Source organism: Macrobrachium nipponense, chromosome 16, assembly GCF_015104395.2.
Source record: "Macrobrachium nipponense isolate FS-2020 chromosome 16, ASM1510439v2, whole genome shotgun sequence".
In the NCBI taxonomy this organism is placed as follows: Eukaryota; Metazoa; Arthropoda; class Malacostraca; order Decapoda; family Palaemonidae; genus Macrobrachium; species Macrobrachium nipponense.
Genome location: NC_087209.1, coordinates 69,188,090 through 69,207,820, shown reverse-complemented (window position 1 = coordinate 69,207,820; position 19,731 = coordinate 69,188,090). Strand labels below are relative to the sequence as shown.

At 41.1% G+C, this 19,731-nt stretch overlaps 1 protein-coding gene across 1 annotated transcript; it reads left to right on the top strand.

Moving 5' to 3' along the window:
- Window positions 1–9,759: 9,759 nt before the first annotated feature.
- On the top strand, window positions 9,760–15,007 carry LOC135195796 (uncharacterized). Its single transcript, XM_064222274.1, has 2 exons — window positions 9,760–11,475; window positions 14,073–15,007. Exons 1-2 carry the CDS (start codon window positions 10,402–10,404, stop codon window positions 14,337–14,339), a joined length of 1,341 nt encoding a protein of 446 aa, XP_064078344.1. The 5' UTR covers window positions 9,760–10,401; the 3' UTR covers window positions 14,340–15,007.
- The last annotated feature ends 4,724 nt before the right edge of the window (window positions 15,008–19,731 follow it).

Sequence of the window (19,731 nt, the reverse complement as noted above, 5' to 3'; positions counted from 1 at the left end):
CGCGTCGGAGAACAACACCAGGTTGGGGGTCTGTGATTGAAGAGACAGTCCCTTCGCAAAGAGGTTGGGATCTGTCCACCATAAGAGATGTTTCTTGATGTCCTGGGATAACGACAGGGAGAACGTCAAATCCTGAGAACGACGACTCCAATTCCGATGAAAGAAAGAATTGGAGCGGTCTCAGGTGCAACCTTCCTAGGGAAACGAATTGCTCCAGAGAGGAGAGTGTCCCCAGCAGACTCATCCACTCCCTCACTGTGCATACTTCTTTCCCTAAGAAGGTTGTTACTCTCTCGAATCCTCGGGCTATCCTTTCCTGCGAGGGAAAAGCCCGAAAACTCAGAGAGTTCATCTGTATCCCGAGATACACACACTCTTGCTCGGGAATTAGTGATGACTTATTGAAATTGACGAGAAGTCCCAAAGCCTTCGTCAATTCTAAGGTTACTTGTAAGTCCTTCAAACAACGATCTTCTGAATTGGCCCTTATTAGCCAATCGTCGAGGTACATGGATATCCTCACCCCTTTCAAATGAAGCCATTGAGCCACATTCCTCAAAATCCCCGTGAACACTTGAGGGGCCGTCGAGAGGCCGAAACACAGAGCCCTGAACTGAAAAATTTTCCCCCCCATCATGAATCTGAGAAACTTCCTCGAGGAAGGATGGATCGGTACGTGGAAGTAAGCGTCCTGTAAATCCAAGGAAACCATCCAGTCCCCTGGACGAAGTGCTGCCAGCACTGATGAAGGCGTTTCCATCGTGAACTTCTTCTTTTCTACGAAGAAGTTCAGGGCGCTTACATCCAACACCGGTCTCCATCCCCCTGAGGACTTCGGAACTAGGAAAAGGCGGTTGTAGAAGCCCGATGAATGATGGTCTGTTACTAGTTCGATAGCCCCCTTCTCCAGCATCTGATCTACTGCTAGATGGAGAGCTTGATTCATGATGGGGTCTCTGTACCTGGCCGTCAGTTCCCTTGGGATGGTCGTCAAGGGAGGTCTTTCGACGAAAGGGATGAGGTAACCTCTCCTCAAAATAGAAAGGGTCCAAGGATCCGCCCCTTTTTGGGCCCAGACTTCTGCAAACTCTAAGAGTCTGGCGCCCACCGTTGTTTGAAGGACTTGCAAGTTATTTGGGAGGGGGCTTTAACAGACTTGGCGAAAGTCTTACCCCTTCTTGAAGGTCTACGACCTCTAAACGTAGAGGTTCTTGATGACGATGCCCTCGAAAGGGTTCTTTCGAAACACTTGCTTTTTCCTTCTTAGCCTTGGTAGGGAAGGAAGGGCGAGGTTTTCTTGCCGACTGTGCCAAAAGGTCCTGGGTGGCTTTGGCCGAAAGTGACCTCGAAATGTCCTGCACTCGATGTTTCGGGAACAACTGAGTAGACAGAGGAGCAAACAGCAAAGAAGACCTCTGAGCATGGGAGACCGACTTCGTTAAGAAGGAACAATAAACCGATCTCTTCTTCACGATCCCGGCCCCATAAAGGGAGGCGATTTCACTCGCTCCGTCTCTTACTGACTTGTCCATACAAGACAAAACACACATAAGATCATCTGGTGAAATTGACTCTGGCACTTCAATTTTCTTGGCTAGGACTCCCAACGACCAATCAAGGAAGTTAAATACTTCTAGCACTCTAAACATACCTTTGAGCAAATGATCCAATTCATTCATTGCCCAAGTCGTCTTAGCAGAGTTAAGGGCAGTTCTCCTTGTCGAATCTACCAGCGCCGAAAAATCCGAATCAGCCGAAGACGGTAGACCCAATCCTAAGGGCTCTCCTGTTTCGTACCAGAAACCAGCGCGTCCTGATAACTTCGAAGGAGGAAAAGCGAACATCGTTTTCCCCGCTTCTTCTTTGGAAGCCATCCAGGAACCAAAACTCCTCAGTGCCTTCTTCATAGAAAGAGTTGGCTTCATCCTCACACAAGAAGAACTCTTCGCTGTCTTCGCCGTTGAAAAAAGTGAGTGAGGAGAAGGAGGAGCCGTAGGCGTAAGGGAATCCCCAAAAACTTGTAAAAGTAGCTCTGTAAGCTCTTGTAAGAAGAGACAGCAGCAGAAGTGTTCGGTTCCTCATCCGAACCTTCCAGGACGTCTTGTCGAGGCGAGCGCGGAAGATCCTTAGGTGACGAAGGGATCCTAGCAGGAGTTGAGCGAGAGGTTGGAGAACGCCCTCTCTTAGAAGAGTTCACATCCACTGGAGAACGATGAGAAGATCTGGGAAGTCTACGATGAGACTCCCCCTTCGAGGTATACGGAATCTCAGCCGAAGGAGAGGTAGGGCTCCTACTCCGAGAATCCTCGGAAACATCCGCAGGGCGCTTACGAGGAGGCGAGCGCCTACTATACTCTATGCACCTATCCTGAGGCGAGCGGCTGCCAGGAGAAGAGCGCCTATCGAGAGCAGAGCGCTTGCGCGGCTCTCCATACCTGTCCAGTTGCGTACGATCAACGGAAGTTCGACTGGAAGGCGAAATGCGCCTACTAGGAGAAGGCTGCTTGCGAGACTCTTGACGTCTAACAAGAGGGTAACATTCAGGAGAAGGGCGCTTCAACACTAACGAGCGCCTACTTGGAGAAGGGCGCTTCCGGGATTCCTGGTGCCTACCAAGAGACAAACGGTCAGGAGAAGTGCGCCTAGAAGCGGGAGAGCGCCTACACGGAGAAGGGCGCTTGAAAGACTCTTGTTGTCTGCCCTTAGGAGAATAATCAGGAGTATGACGCCATTAAAAGAGACGAGCGCCTACTAGGAGAGCTATGTGCAGTAGGCTCTTGGCGCCTACCTTGTGGGGAGCGGCTAACAGAAGGCCGTCTATCATGCACACGACTCCTACCAGAACTCCTAGATGCCTGTCAGGAGAGAAGTCACGATCCGATACTCGAGGAGAGTGACATCTGGAAGAAGAACGCCTACTTGTATAAGGGCGCCTTCTATAATCTTGAGGCTGCTGAGGAGAAGTCTCACGCGAGGGAGTTGAAGAAATCGCGTGATGAGCAGGTGCAGTGCGCTTACCGGAAGCGGGAATCCAATCTGGAGAAAAAACTTCTTTCTCCATAGAGCGTCCTACCGATGTTTGGCGCCTTGAAATTGAAAGAGAGCCAGGCGAGCGAGGGCGCTCACGCGAGCGAGGGCGCTCCCGCGAGCGAGGGCGCTCACGCGAGCCCCCACCTTCATACGAAACCTCCACAATGAAGGAGAACGATCCTCTGAAGAGCGGCGCCTAGATCTCTTGATCGGAAGAGAAACGTCCTTCTTCCTACGTGATCTAACTGCTAGAGAGTCTGCTAGCGCCGTGATCTGAGCTTGAAGTCCCGCGAGTACTCTCGTAGGAGAATCTTCTATTTCTTCCTCGGCAGCAGGCGCCGAGCGCGGAGCGCGAGAGAAGAACGATCATTGGATTTCTTGGGTTTCTTCGCCTCCACCGACGATTCTTCCGGGAAAACCTCCGGACTAGAAGCCAAAGGACTGCATGGAGCCTTCCAAGCCCTCTTCAACGGGCGCGACGCATCCGGGGAGTTCCAACCTCTCTTCGGAGAGGGAGACGACGAAGAGGAGAAGCATTGGCGTAGGAGCTCCTTCTTGTAGCGATCCGAGGCAGCCTGGGAGCGTACTTCAGGATCTGCCGAGGGGACGCCTGACCGGTGGGGCTCTCCCTAGCCCTCCTGCGGCTTTCGACTTTCCTAACTCCACTGGAACTGGGAGTCTGGAAGAGGTCTAGGCCTAGAGGCACTAAGGAGCCGGTCAGACGCACCCTCCACAACACTGGGGACACTGCACTGATCACTAACACTCTCCTTACCTTCCAACTGACGAATCTTCTGATCCACAGAACGATTCTTGGCTTTCAGAGCTGCCGCCTCCGAAGGCGAATCTTCGGCTTCGGTGCGGGGAGCCGGGGCTGCAACTTGGGAAGAAGGTTCTAATTCTACGTTAGTACTATTAGGATCCACATCCAACTCACTCATTCTAGATCTGCTAGAACTTCCTAGAGGAAGCCTTACGACTCTATCACGTTCCAACTTCCTAACATAAGAAGAGAGAGCCTTATATTCTTCTTCATTCAATCCCTTACATTCACTACAAGGGTTAGCAAAAAGCACATTCATTCCCCCTGCATTTCATGCAAACCGTGTGGGTGGGCTACCGAAGCTTTCGGCAACCTCACCTTACATCCTTCATTCACGCAAACCCTAAACAAAACCGAAGTTTTAACTACCGATTCTAGATCAGACATCGTTAAAGAAAAACAAACTCAAAATCAAACCGGTCCACAATCAGCGTATGCCAAGCCAAACAAAGCGAATACGTCACCAAAAGAAGTCCAAATTAACTCCAGGCAAGCGAGAATCGAAAAACTATCGAGCAGGAACCGACAACAGTTGTTATCGTTGCCGCGACAGAGAAAAATCTGACAAGCTTACGGGAGTGGTTCGTACATCCGCCACCCAGCGGCGGGTAAGGTAGACCACCTGACCTACCTGTCGCGTGTGCCGCGAGATTTGAAATTCTGTCGGGAACGTCGGAGACTATAGCTATGTATATATCTGTCAGGGAAGTTCATGTACAAAAATAAATAATCAAATAAACAGCCTCAACAGAATAAGTCAGCTTAACCTGGATAGACATCCTGGGCTAAATAGACAGCCTAACTTGAATATGCAGCTTAGCCTGAAAAGACAGCATAAGCAGAATAACTAGACAGCATAGCTTGAATAGACAACCTAACTTGAATAGACACCCGAAGCTGAATAGATAGCCTAACCTTAAGAGCCTAGACAGACTGGTAATCCTACAGTTAGGGTTTCCTAATTAACTGTGCCCTTGTGTTTCTTAAAAGTTTTCTTTCCATTTCAGTTTCTTCTTTTAACAGATCTGTAAACAGAATTATTATTTGCTAAAATAATCAGCAGTTTATCTGCTTACAGAACCATAATTGTGAAAAAAACAAACAAAGGGAATAAACCTCCTGCACCTCACACAAATAGGTATTAGGGTAAAAAACCGCATGGTAGGGGTGGACCATGTACGATCAATGTGTACAACCCCAAAAAAAGTACATTATAACGCGTCCTGACATCGGAGATGGGCATCAGACGCGACTTGTTGTTGGTGAGAAAAGGAGCTAAAGACCTCTACTCCGGTGTCAGGACGCGTTATAATGTACTTTTCTTGGGGTTGTACACATTGATCGTACATGGTCCACCCTTGTACCATGCGGTTTTTTTACCCTATTACCTACTGTAGTAGCTAGTGTACCCGCAACTGCGTTTGTGTACTGAGCGTTTAGGAACCTAGCACGGGCTCTTGCTCTTCAACAGCCACTTTTTGATAAATCTGAGAAAATGTGCAGATTAGCCTCCGGTTAAAGGAGCAGAGATTTTAGATTTTCTCAATTTTCTATGGGTCTGTACTATCCGCTGACATGTTTTTGTTTATAAAGCTACCTTCCCCCTTTAGGCTATGCACCTAGTTTTTTTTTTAAATTCTGCTTCCGTAAGCAGACACTGCTCATTTTTCTCATTGTTTTCCATGATTCAATAAATATTTGACAAATCTGTGCTGATCTTGACTTAAGGTAATGCAGCGAATCTGGACCCCTCATATCCTCAACTATAGGGGTACAGACTAACCTGAATTGACAGCCTAACTTGAATTTTGAATGGCCAACTTGAATTGACAGCTTTGATATACTAGGTAGGTGCATCCCAACCTGAATAGACATAACCTGTATTGACAGCCTACCTTGAATTTTGAATGCCCAACTTACTAATTGACAGCTTTGATATACTAGCTACTACCTAGGTAGAGGTAGGTCCTAGGTACCTAGTAGGACTTCTCAACCTGAATAGTAGGTAGCTAGGTAGACACTACTACTACCTAGTACTAACCTGAATTGACAGCCTAACGTGAATTGATAGCTTTGATTTACTACATCACAACTTGAATAGGCATAACCTGAATTGACAGTCTAACTTGAATTTTGAATGCCTAACTTGAATTGACAGCTTTGATATACTAGGTAGGTGCATCCCAACCTGAATAGACAGCACAGCCTGAATGGGTAGGCAGCTTAGATTAGAATAGATAAACAGCTTAACTTAGATGGACTGCCGTAATCATATGATGGACGAATTCCTGCAGATACTGATACCAAATTTGACAGACTGGCGAAAGACTTAAAGAATAACAAAGTTATTCGCCTGCTGCAAACATCATTCAAGTTTCGTCGACTTTCTTACCGGCTGGAAAAAATATTTGTTCGTTCCGAATCGTTCGTTCTCTCGGGTGTCGAAATTTCTTTGTAACGGCTCAACTCTCTCTCTCTCCACTTCGAAAACTAAGCTATTTCATATACACCATTATGTATAACTGAATCACGAAAGTTTGGAACGTGATAAATGCATACCAATCCTACTAAATTAACCCTCTCTCTTTCTCTCAGAGTTTACCACGAAGCTTAGAATTTGTCATTGTTTAGCTTTTCTTCTTCGTCGAAGAAAGATTCCGACTCTGGAGATTTGGAGTTTTGATAAAAGTTTTATATTATTCTATTATAATCAATTTTCAGGGGAATTATCTGGTCTCTAAAAGAAGGATGGGGGTGGGGGGCGACGAAATTCTGAAAATTATACGATTAATATTGGCCTATTAACATGATTTGGTGCATTTTAATGCCATATAAATTTGAACATATGGATGATATTATTGGAAAAAGGTGACTAATTTAACAATATTAGTTATTCAACAAGTATATAAGTCCACAATTAATAGATTGGCTAAAATACGGTACAAGTCTTCCGACATCGTCAATATACAATTACACTTAATTCTGTAGAGACTACCATAAGCATTTAATATTACAAACTTTTACAGTATAAGTTATAAGAATAAAAATAAATTTATTTTATGGTGCTGTATACTAATGTAGGATTTATAGGACTCCGTCGAGTCTAAAATAATAGTGTCCTGTAATTATAAAAGCCTTTTACACCAATGTGGATTCTAATATCTAAGGTTAGGGATGGTAGCAAGAATGAGAATGTAACTAAGTCTACTTGCGAGAAAGTGGAAAAGCAAGCTAAAGTATAGGAGGGGACAATACTGAATGAATTGATTGTTGAATGTATGAAATGAAAAATTTGCAAACATTAACATAGTTGGGTGAGAAGAGAAATAGTGGTGGAGGATAGAGATGCTTGGGCACCTCTTCGAGAATTAAAGCATTTTTTCAGTTGATAAAGAAAGTTCTTACCACTGGATACAGCCAAACAATATAGGTCCATTAAAAATTCCCCAAAATATTTGCCAGTGTGTCTGGCATTTTGTTTACAAATTAATTAGCTATGTCTTGAGGGTCAAGTGCTGCAAGACGTTCTTGGTGAACATAACAGATCATAAGATAGTTTTTGGGTCATGGTGGAATGCAGCCAAGTTTTCATTTGCCCAAGTGTACTGAATGACCGTTTAGCTTCACAGGAACGTGCTGGAGAGACCAAAAGAAGCCCCAGCAAGCGTTCAACCTGTAGGAACATTCTTCGAACTTCCGGCACCATATTTGCAAATGCCTTTCGGTAGTCCTCAACAGATGTACCACTGAACTGATTATGGAATAAATAAATTTCTTGCATAAATCAGTTTCTTGCTTTTAGGAATGAGAAAGTTCTGCGAATACCATTGGCTCGTGCTCCTGCAGATGAACCAAAGTCATTTGCTGCATTTTGAAGGATTTCCAGAGCTGGTTTATAGTTACCCAAAGCAGACTTTACTGAAGGTCCATGAGTTAACCACAGAGTTGGCAGATTGGCTTCATTCGTGATGGGTTTGGTGTGTTTTCGTCCTGAGCATGAATATTTAGGTAGAGATGCTCCAACTTTCCAGAGTTGTTATAAATATTCCCAAGTTCCTGAACATGATGTGAGGCATCCCTAATGAAGGGTGCTGCTCGTACTGCTGTAAAAATTACACGTTGTGTGTCATGAACTCCGCAGTGAACATAGTTGGCCAATGGTTGAATTTTTTTTTTTTTTTTTTTTTTTTTTTAACTTCTGCTTGACAGCCTCTGTATTTTCTCGACCATATTACTCGCTCCATCATGTTTGGACTCTGAGGTTTGAAATAGGGAGTTGATATCCGATAAGAACATCATGTATACCATCTTGCAGAGTGACTCCTGTTGTTGATGATAATTATAATTGATAGAGACCAGTAAACTCTTCCATAACTTCAAATGTATCTGTCAAATGGCGCACACTCACTGATTCTTGCTCATTAAATTGAACTACTTCAGTAGAGATTTCTCAGTATATCACGACTCATTATCTCTAGGATTTAATTCTGAATCTCTCCACTTGTAAATGTCACTTTCCATGGTGATGACCACATCTTCAGATTTTAATATTGCCAATAACCTCATTTCCTGCATGTTATAAAACTTGGAAGAAAAAGTGTTGGGAGGACAATTGATAAGTGGTCCCCGCCCCCTGAATAAAAAGTGGGGGGGGGGATATGTCACCCCCAACCCCCCACCCCCGTCCCCTCCACAGATGACACCCACGATTATTTCCCGTGTATTATTTATATGCAGTGTTGCCGAAACGTAGAAATGTGGCCTCCGGTGTGAAATGTACTTCATCTGGTTTATCTTGCTGTCCAACCACTCCGAATCCCTCTGTTAACTGTCTTTGTTCATTGTCTTAATCATTAAACGGCCGAAAGTGCCCCAGTGCTTAGCTGGTTATAGGATCTTTCCCAGATAGCGACCCAAAGGGTTTTTAACCCAGTATGCACCCCACCTTTGCGGTGTTTACTACGAGGCCGTTGGAGATTACCGTAAAAAAAACATAAACAAACGAAAGTAAATATCATAAAGATAGTGACCCCCAAGATATGTTAGTCCTAGATAACGACCTCAGAAAACCCTTTGGCTGACTTGGGGTCACTATCTGGGAAAGATCCACTGCATACCTTGACAACTCAAATTCCATAAATAAAAAAAAATTAAAATAAAAAAACAAGATCCTTTTGATGAAAGTAAAAAGATTAAATACTCGAAGAAAATATTGCAGACATACTCTGAACGATCAAACAATGAGCTCTATGTGTTTTCTCCTTGAAAATAAATGCGATGTTAGATGGGAGAGATATTAACAGTAAACTATAAATGCTCAGTTGACTCATAATGCTGATCAATGCTGTAATACCACTCGACAGATAATTTTGGCACTGTTTCTTCTCAAGGTTTTAAAGCGTATCTGTTTTGGAATGTTTTTTTTTTTTCTTAAATGCTTCCACAATGATTCTGAAGCCTGTCACAATCTTCGCTACCGGCATTATGTGACAAAATAAATATAATTTTATGTTCTATAGGCATTCAGTTCTTAAAGGTTTATATAACCTCGTGTATGTTAGAGAAACATTCTACTTTTTAATATTACTATTACACTTTAGAAAGCTTCAACTTCTCAATAAACACTCCTTTATTTATGGTTTACAAGGACTCAATTATAAAAAGAAACGCAAATCAACTTAGATTAGCAATAATCTATCTTGTTCGTTTTGGTTAAAAAGCTTCAATGTTCCTCATCATTCCAGTGATTCTAGCGATAGTGTTCTTCCTGGTGCCACGACGCCTAGGTGCACTTTTTTTTTTTTTTTTTTTTTTTGGGGGGGGGTCTCTTGAAATGACAACAGTTGCAGTTCAAGAGGTCAGGTCAGGACTTATGGAGTCACGGCGGCAACTCTGATAAGTTATCGTCAGAAAAGTTAAGTGGCGGGGAGGAATAAATGCAACCTCTTGGGCGTTCAGTTCGTATCAAGAGTTCGTGGACGTAACATTTCACTCGTCCTGCCGCAGGAACTGAGCGAGAATTGCATCCTGCGAATTCCAAGATCATCAGGAGGATTTAACACAAATGCATCGTCAAATCACCTTCACCACACCAGAGCCAAACACTCCTACGGGAGCGACGATGGACGATGAACTTGCTACCCTGCTCTGCTGAGAATTTAAGTGATTACCAAAATGCAGTAGTATACAAAATCTCAAGTACGAAGTTGAAAAAAATCTGGCAAGATTTTAACATATGGTGTTACAATGGTTTTTAGTCAAGTCCATCATATTTAGGGGTCGTGTAACGTGAGAGTATTGGAGAAATTAAAATCGTCAATAAGAGTGATAAGCCGGCATCTTTGCACGTGATTACTAGATAAGACATTCAGATAAGATACCAGTTACATTAAAACCAGCATTTGAAAACTGTCATTGGATAATATTACTAAGGACATCAGATAAGGTTCCGAGTATTTAAAGACAATTGGATGTAATGAAAAGTAAAGACTGCTTTGAAAACTATAGTTGAATTGTACACATGATTGCAAGCACTAGATGGTAGAAAAATGGAGACGGGTATCACTGCCGGTCCAAGCACTGAAAGCATAATACCAAACAAAAAGAATTGCTTGAAGGAAAATAATAAGATCATATTTGGCATTTTCAGAGCTTTGGGATTCTTCCCAGTGAAATGGGAGCCTTCAAAGTCTACGTACGTTGTTCAACCAGGACCTTTCGTCGTCTCCTACACATTTTGGTTTCTATGGCCTCTACTGGGCCTTGGTGTGGCGTCGGTTGGCATGAAGCTCTTCAATCTAAATGAGAATTTAGATAAAGTGGATGATGTCATCGAGACGTCTTTATTCATTCTAGGGTTCGCTGTTGCTCCTGCAATTGTCACCTACTCCATTAAGCTCATAGCTAAGTACATCCCTCAGATCTTAGAGGACATATCCAACCTGTGTGAGATGGACGTTGGATTCAAAACCCCCATGAACATCCACATACCAAGCAGCAAGCAGAAGGCCCTTTCCTCAAAGGTCGAGTTCATAAACTCTCAGAAATCTCAGGATCATGAGAAAATGCTCTTTTATGTGCCATTGGTAACAGTATTCGTATCCATTGTGGCCTTTATAATCGCATGGGCCTTTGGTATTTATGAAGTAGTGGACTGGGCCACTTTGGAACAAGAGTGGCCTTTCTTCATCATGCAGTTTACATACCTCACTCAGCCGGCAATAAGCAATTGGTTCTGCGCCGTCTTCTTAGAGTGGCTAAGGCTAGTCTATGAGGCACTTCGAGTCGAGTTCGATTATTTATATCACAACACTTTGGCATATCTACAAGAAACGACTAAGCCACAGAGAGGCCGTAACTGTCCATCAGTCGCCTACAGTGAAGAGAATGTAAAACTTACGGGTGACTATGTAGACAAACTGCAAGAGATTTTCGTTTTACTGAGCGAGGGAGTTTTAAAATTTACTTCATCTGTCAACTTCCTGGTCTGCTTAATCAGCGCTGTATTCTGCACATTGGAACTACTCAGAAGTTTCCGCCTTATTATGTACATGGTTCCCTTGGCCCTCGCAATTGGCAATATGGCATTGTTTTGTTACAAGTCAGACTGCTTGATGAATGAGGTATGTTAATATTTGTTGCTTTAGCTTTGGCCATCTGATCTGCAGCAAAGAACATGTCATTGATTTGACTGATTACATGGTATACAGACATGCTGCGCATTTTTAACAAAATAATAAGCAACATTTGCCCTAATTCATCTAAAATCTTGCTATAACTCATCTGCTCAAAACTACTTTCCACCGCGGTCACTGTAACATTTTTTCATCTACAGCAAAGAACATGTCATTGATTTGACTGATTACATGGTATACAGACATGCTGCGCATTTTTAACAAAATAATAAGCAACATTTGCCCTAATTCATCTAAAACCTTGCTGTAACTCATCTCACACTTCCGCGTTACTGTAACATTTTCATTTCTACAGATAGGCTTTTGGACCTCAAATCTCCTGTCTGCTATCCCAAAGGATTGATTAAAATTTGCGACCTTTTGCAGATTAAATTCTTAACACTTTTGCAACTCCAGTTCTTATTTCTTCTATTCTGTGGGTCTGTAGCTTGCTTCTCTATTAAAAAGGCCACAATCTCTTTTATCCAGTTCTATTGCTGCTCACTCATCTATTCTCAACGTCTCTAGTCCTATATACCCTTTGCAAAACTCCTGGATATTCTTTCAACTTTAAGAAGTGGTGGAATGGGATAAAGCCTGCATCAATTTGTATGATTCCTCAAGGAGTTTGCAGATGGAGTGATTTCTGTCTTTTTATTTTTTTCTTCCTCAGTTGGTACTTCCTGCACTTTTCTTCTTCCTAACGAAAACCAGTTCAGTCCATCACAAAGAAGCATTCAAACTACCTTATTGCTGTTCCTAGTTTTGGTATTAATACCCTCGTCTGGCAGATAACCAGTATGGCTTTCATTAAGAATGATCTGTGGGTAACCTTTTTTATGCTTACCGATGCTTGGCCATGGTCCTATGCAAGCCTTCAGAGAATCTCTCCTGCTGTTTCTCTCAATACCTCTATGGTATTTGACAGAATCGGGCATAAGGTCTATTGGCTAGATTTCCTACTTATGGATTTAACCCTTCGGTGCATTTCCTACTGCTTTGCGCATCCCTATATGTTTGTCATTAGTCTCAGCTCTCAGGTACATTCCTCCACTTCATCACTGACTTCTATTCTATCGCTATTTCTTCTTGATTATCGTCATCAATTCAGCCTTCCATTTTTCTTCTGTAATCACTACCCAATTTGGAGACTACTGACTGTGCTTCTTTCGCACGGTCGAATACTGCGGCCCTTTCACTAATCGGAGGGCAAGCTAGACTATGACTATCTCCCTCTAGATAAAATTTCAGATCATGTACACTTCTTTGAATTAGATTCAAGACCTATAAAACACATTTTCTTCTTATTCGTATGCCTGCTCTTCCAATTTTTTTTTAAATAAAATTTTTACTGACACTTTGTGCTTTCATTTAAGTTTAGATTAGTTTTGGAAGAATCACGTAGATAATAAGACTCCGCGTTGGCCTCATTTGCCCACTTCGCCCTTATGGAACATTGCTCTCATATCTAGGGTGTTTTATCTTCGTCTCGCTCCTCAGTGGCGCTGAAGTCGAAGGCAATTTGCTGGAACGATATTTGTTTTTATGGTGTTTTTACGTTGCATGGAACCAGTGGTTATTCAGCAACGGGATCAACGGTTCTACGTGACTTCCGAACCACGTCGGGAGTGAACTTCTGTCACCAGAAATACACATCTCTGAAGCCTCAGTGGAATGCCTGAGAATCGAACTAGCAGTCACCGAGGTGGCAGGCCAAGACTAAGCAGACCACGCCACTGAGGCGCTGCTGGAACGATGGTGCTTACTTTAGCTCTTCTCTTGGTTATATTTCTCTCCACCAGTTGGTGGCTTCCCTGTTTTTTCAGCAGGTACTATTTTACAAGGAAGATTTCCTCCTCCCATCGGGTAGAACCACCCGCTGGGCCACCACTTCTTACCTCTTGGTGATACTGGAATCGATCAATCAGTCAAGTAAGTACCTCAGTCCCTTTGCTGTCAAACTTTGGAACTTTCTCCCTGCTTCTGCTTTTCCTAATTTGTATAACTTCTTATCTTTTCAGAAGCGTTCAATAGCTTCCTTCTTTTTTTTCTTCTTTCTTGCCAGGGTAATTTGGTTGCATGTCACATAATCCTTTATATATTTATTTAAATGTAAATCCTGGGAGAAAATGGAATCCTTCCTAGTTAAGATGGGTTCAACGCAGTGGCCTGAAGTATATTCACATTGTTTCAGAAGGCATGGAGAGTACATTCTCTCTCTCTCTCTCTCTCTCTCTCTCTCTCTCTCTCTCGCATCCCTCGATTCTTCTCTCTCTCTCTCTCTCTCCCTGAACAGTAAAACGCCGAAGAGTGAAGCATATAACAGTATAACTTGAAGATAAAAGGTCCATAAAACACTGAATACGTATAAATAGTTTTATGGGCCTTTTATCTTCACAGTCACAGATATCACCAGTAAATGAATTGCATCATTCACACACAAAGACTGTTAACCCAAGAGGAATTTTCAAAACTCTCTCTTGTTTTCCCATTTGCCTCAGTGAGTTCGAAGCAACATCTGAACCCATTGGCTTCTGTCTCCACAGTACGAACGCATCCTGCTCATCCTGAAAAAGACGGTCCGGCTCAAGCGACGAAACCCGGATCTTCTGCCTTACAACGAACTCCACATTCTGCGGGAAAACCTCCTGGAACTCCCGCCGCAAGTCGTCATCTTCGGCGGGTATCGAGTGGGAAATGGCCTGCTCGTCGCCGCCCACGGTTTCATCCTGTCCTACGCGATGCTCGCGAATGACATCCTGGATATGCATGACCAACTCACCCCGCCGAGTAACGCGACTAGCGGGGTTTAGGTACTATAGCAGATTCACATCAACTGTGCATTTGACGTCTAGGCCAGTCCCTTACGACGCTCCTAATTGGCTGTTGATAAGCCAATCAAGAGTTTCCAGCCCTGTGATTGGCTTATCAACAGCCAATCAGGAGCGTCGTATGCTCCTGATTGGCTGTTGATAAGTCAATCACGGGGCTGGAAACTCTCAGTCTCTCTCTCGAGAGTTCAAATAGGCAGGATGTATGTTCCACCTCTCTTTCAAAAGTATCCCTTAAGAGAGGTGGAACATACATCCTGCCTATGTGAACTCTCTCGAGAGACTGAGAGTTTCCAGCCCTGTGATTGGCTTATCAACAGCCAATCAGGAGCGTCGTAAGGGACTGGGCTAGACATCAAATGCACGGTTGATGCTAATCTACTATAGTGATAAGGGCTTGTGTTTCTCTGACAAGCCGACATCTCGATGAGACGATGAAACGATGTGTGGTAGGGCGACTTTCTCATACTTAAGAAATTACAGTAAACTTTAAATATTTTATCATCTCACACGTCTCTTCACGTGATGGCTACACGTGGATGCTGAATAATTATAAAGTAGAGACATCAGTTTAATAAATCATAGCCTGTTATTACGATTTTTTCACTGGTAAACAATTGTTATTCCACCAAGTAAATGGTTATTAGTTATATGTGCATACTTATTTTCCTCCTGATTTATGCCACGGGGAAGACCATTACTGATTTTTTGTAGAATCTGGCACCGATATCTACAATATTTGATTACTGTATCAACAGCTCATGCGCATTCTATTATGTTAAATATTAATTTTCTTGCAGCATTTATTGCAAAACAGGAGTTATGCTCAGCTACTTCACTGAAGTTTTATACACAGGACGTAATTAAAGATGCCAAATGAAGACTGTCCAGATATTGGTGAAGGATGATGGTTAATGTTTACAGAACCTAATAAAAAATAATGACTAAGGTTAACAGACCTTGGTAAAAAAAAGGGTACTAACATGGGCCTACAGACTTCATTGAAAGGTACTGATAAAGATAAGGTATTGTAAACAAACCCTGGTGAAAGATTTCGCGAAAAGAATGCCAAGTGTGATAACAATGTTTAACGTGATTATGAAGTCAAACCCGTAGTACTATATATCATATATATATATATATATATATATATATATATATATATATACATATATATATATATATATATATATATATATATATATATATATATAGGTGATTTCAAGATTATATGCCCTAGTTAAGCTTTTTGATATGAGTTACGCCTTAATTCAGCCAAATAAATTCTGATGTCTAATAGTTATATCTTATTACATTACATTCCATTTCTTAAAAGTCGTGAACAGTATACTGCATTAGTTTTACTTCCGAATCTCTGTATCTCAGGTTACTGCATAATGTGTATGATACATAGCTCGTTTAAATTTAATTTTTATCCCTTGGGATATAACTGCTAATCAAGAATGAATGCGCACTGTGATAACAGAAAAAAATAGTAATATGAAGAAGAAACTCTACTAGTCTATTATTTTCGTTTACTAATACCACATCTGGGTACACTTAGATTAGCTAAAGAAATCAATATTATTTGTTTTGTGATTCGAGGGCATTTAACAATGATCATAAGCTTTATTCGAAGCACAAACTTTGTAGCCTCTTATTTTAGAGTTATTTGCACCTTTAGCTCTCATCTGAATGGCCGTTGTTCGATCCCCGGACAGGACGGGGAAAAGAACACTTGGTTTGTTTTATAAAAAACCAGTATTCTTCACAACGTTTTAATTATCTAAACCGGGAACTATAAAAATGGAATTTGATTCTAATGCTTGAGTACTCAGCCTCGTATAATCATGGAACTTTATGATTCGGGCTGTAAAATCAGATTATTTACTCACAAGATAACGTACTGAGGACGAAAAGTAAACTTCAGCGCAATCGAGTTTCGTGTACAGCGTATAATCAAGGTCTTCGAAAATAGATATATGTTTTTCGGTATCTCCATATAATGCTGCATGAGCCGCGGACCACGAAGCTTTAATCACGGCCCGGTGGTGGTCTATCATGTATCGTTGCTAGAAGCACGATTATGGCTAACTTGAATCTTTAATAACATAAAAAAAAACGACTGAGGCTAGAGGGTTGCAATTTGGTACTGATGATTGGAGGGTGGACAATCAACATTTGCAGCCCTCTAGCCTCAGTAGCTTTTAAGATCTGAGGGCGGACAGAAAAAGTGCGGACGGACAGACAGATAGTCATCTCAATAGTTTTCTTTTACAGAAAACTAAAAGACTTACTAAAAGTTCCGATTGGTCAACCACATAAAACTGATATTTCACATAGATTCCGTACAGTATATCAAGAAGCCTAAAACGAACTTGGAATGGTTTAAAAAAAAAAAAAAATTAATGAATTAATATATGATTATTTCCACCCAAAATAATGAAGGAAAAACCTACATCACTGAAGATCCTGGCCATTAAGACAAGAAGAAATTAATTTTCTTTTACTCAGTGAGCAGGCTCTGGCCAATGAAGATGTAATTAAAGGATAAGAATGAAATTCCAATTACTCTGAAAGTGGGGCTAATACCGATGATAATTTATGGTACTACATGGCTCTCAAATCTCAATCAGTCAGTCATTTTGGCTTTAACCTCTTATCACTAAAGTGTTAATACACACACACACACACACACACACACACACACACACACACACACAAAAATATTATATATATTATATATATATATATATCTATATATATAGATATTATATATTATATATAGATATATAATAAAATATTATATGTGTGTGTGTGTATACACACACACACATACACACCACCACACACACACACACACACACACACACACACACCACACACATTACAATATTATATATATATTATCTATATATATATATATATATATATATTATAATTATATATATAGATAATATATATATAACAGAACCACTGCCTGGTGTCATCAAATGCCAGGCTCAACTTGAGCTTAATCTGTATTTACTATATAGTGTAGAACCAAGAATCATCGGAAGGCATAACTGCTTTCTAGTCGCTGTAATATAAAGGATTTTAAAAGCGTGCAGCCACGAGGAACTGTGTAATTAATTGTAATTGGATGAAACTATTCTTCAAATCACGTTTATAATTAGTAAGTGTACTACAAATGGTATTCGACGGTAACGTTACATAGGAAAACTACTGCGCTAAAGGTAGATTTATTATAGCTACCCAATAAATAGAAAGGCACAATTTTCTACAGCCATTATAAGCTAAATCGTTTTCTATGATATTGATTTATTGGGATACAATAATAAATAAGAGTAACTTAGCTTATCGATTCTTTTCGCATCATATAATGACTACAAATTAGCGAAGTAAAATGGATAAAGGCAGTGTTATCGAGGCATAAGGAACTTAAACATAATCTAAACATATTATGCGCTGATAAAATTCGGGTAACCTTACAGTTTAGGGGTCCAAATTCACTGCTCCCTTGTGTGTGTTTGTCTTTCCTATTTTCAGTTTCTTCTTTCGAACAGATCTGCAAACAGAAATATAGGTATTTGCTATAAAATGAGATTTTTTTCTGCTTGAAGAAACAGAGATTGTAACAAAACAAAGGAATAAAGCTCTGCACTTCACGCGGATAGTGTAGTGTTCACGCGGATAGTGTAATGTACCCGGAACTGTATTTGTGGAGAAAGTGTGAAGTGAACCAGGAACTAGGTATTAACCTGGCACGGTTTGTTTCTCTTCAGCAGCCACTTTGATAAATCTGGAAAAAAATTAGCAGTTTATCTGTTTACAGAAGCAGAGCTTTACGATTTTCTCAAAATTCTATTGGCCCGTATCCCCCTAAGACATGTTTATGTTTATTTACGTTCCCCTTTATTCCCTTTGTTTTTTCACAATCTCTGCTTTTGTAAGCAGATAAATTGCTCCCTTTTTCATTGTTTTTCATGATTCAATAAACATTTGATAAATCTATGTGCTGATCTTGACTTTACGTACTGCAGTGTATTTGGACCCCTCAACTGTAGGGTTACCAAAATTTTCACTTATCCGAATACACTAAGGAAATCATCAATTAACGTTCAGCAGAAACCAGTTTCCAAAAATATTGGAGTTCACGAAATCCCTTGCAAGGACTGTGATAAGCCATATTTTGGTTTCACTGGTATATCTCTCTCGGAAAGATTAATGCAACATAAACGATCAGTTAGATATGGACAACATAGTTCAGCAATTTTCCATCATATAAATAACACGAACCATACCTTGGATTGGAACTCATCCCGAATTTTATACAAGAGCAGCTATCGATACAAATGTCAAATGGTGGAATCTTCACTAATAAAGCATCAAAATAATAGGATTAACCTTTCAAAGGGAAGTAGGGACTCAGACCGAATAGATAACATCTTTCTTAAGGCAACGATGAAAGTCTAAGGATGATAAACGCCACGTTTAGTCTTGCTTCGTACTACCCATTGCCAAGGCCCTATCTACGAATGCAGATTGAAGGTACGTTGATTCAGGTCCGGGACGTTGCATAACCCCTAGGGCCAGTCTCTTGGGCCGGCCATTTTTATCTCGACCCTCTCTAATGTTACCATCCCTTTTGTCTGGACTACCATCATAATTTTTCACTTCCAAGGGCACACCTTGTTTTCAAGACTGTTTTTGTTAATAATTTTGAATAGAATAGAATAGAAAACAATATAGAATTTAAGCCACAGGCCAAGTACTTGGACCTATGAGGTCATTCGGCGCTGAAACGGAAATGGGCAGTAAAAAAGTTTGAAAGGTGTAACAGGATGAAAACCTCGCAGTCGCACTATGAAATAAAATGCAATCTACAATTCTTTCCTTAGAACCTGATGTGGAGAATTACCATCCAAACTGGTCACTGTTTTGATAGATTCCTGTACGGTATATACAACCAGCTTCAGTTTAGACGAAAAACTTCTAGAATCATATAGCTTCTTCTACCCTCCAAACGGCATGTTCAATAAGAAATTCAGTCCCTTATGATGTTTCATGAACAATGGCGCCTATACGATTATAATCTGTTTTGATTGGGATTAGAAAACAAAAGAGCAGCGATCATACTCATTTCAAGGTCAACGGTTAGTAGTTTAAATCAGGTTCCTGGTTCAAACGTTCTGCTTCCAATTTCAAGTACACACACAAAAAAAGAAGAAGAAAAAAACAAACATCAAACATTCACTAACTTTAACAATCAAGGTCAAAGCAAAAACATTTTGATTTTCTACTTGTTAATTAGAAATCTGACTTGATGAAACTCAGTAGGAAGCACTGCTAATTTTAGTACAATACATAGGAG

Bases quoted from the DNA above. Each gene is read 5' to 3' on its own strand.
- LOC135195796 (XM_064222274.1), top strand. From the start codon at position 10,402: ATGGAGACGGGTATCACTGCCGGTCCAAGCACTGAAAGCATAATACCA. The intron at 11,476-14,072 runs GTATGTTAATAT...CTGTCTCCACAG, and splicing joins CAGACTGCTTGATGAATGAG to TACGAACGCATCCTGCTCAT.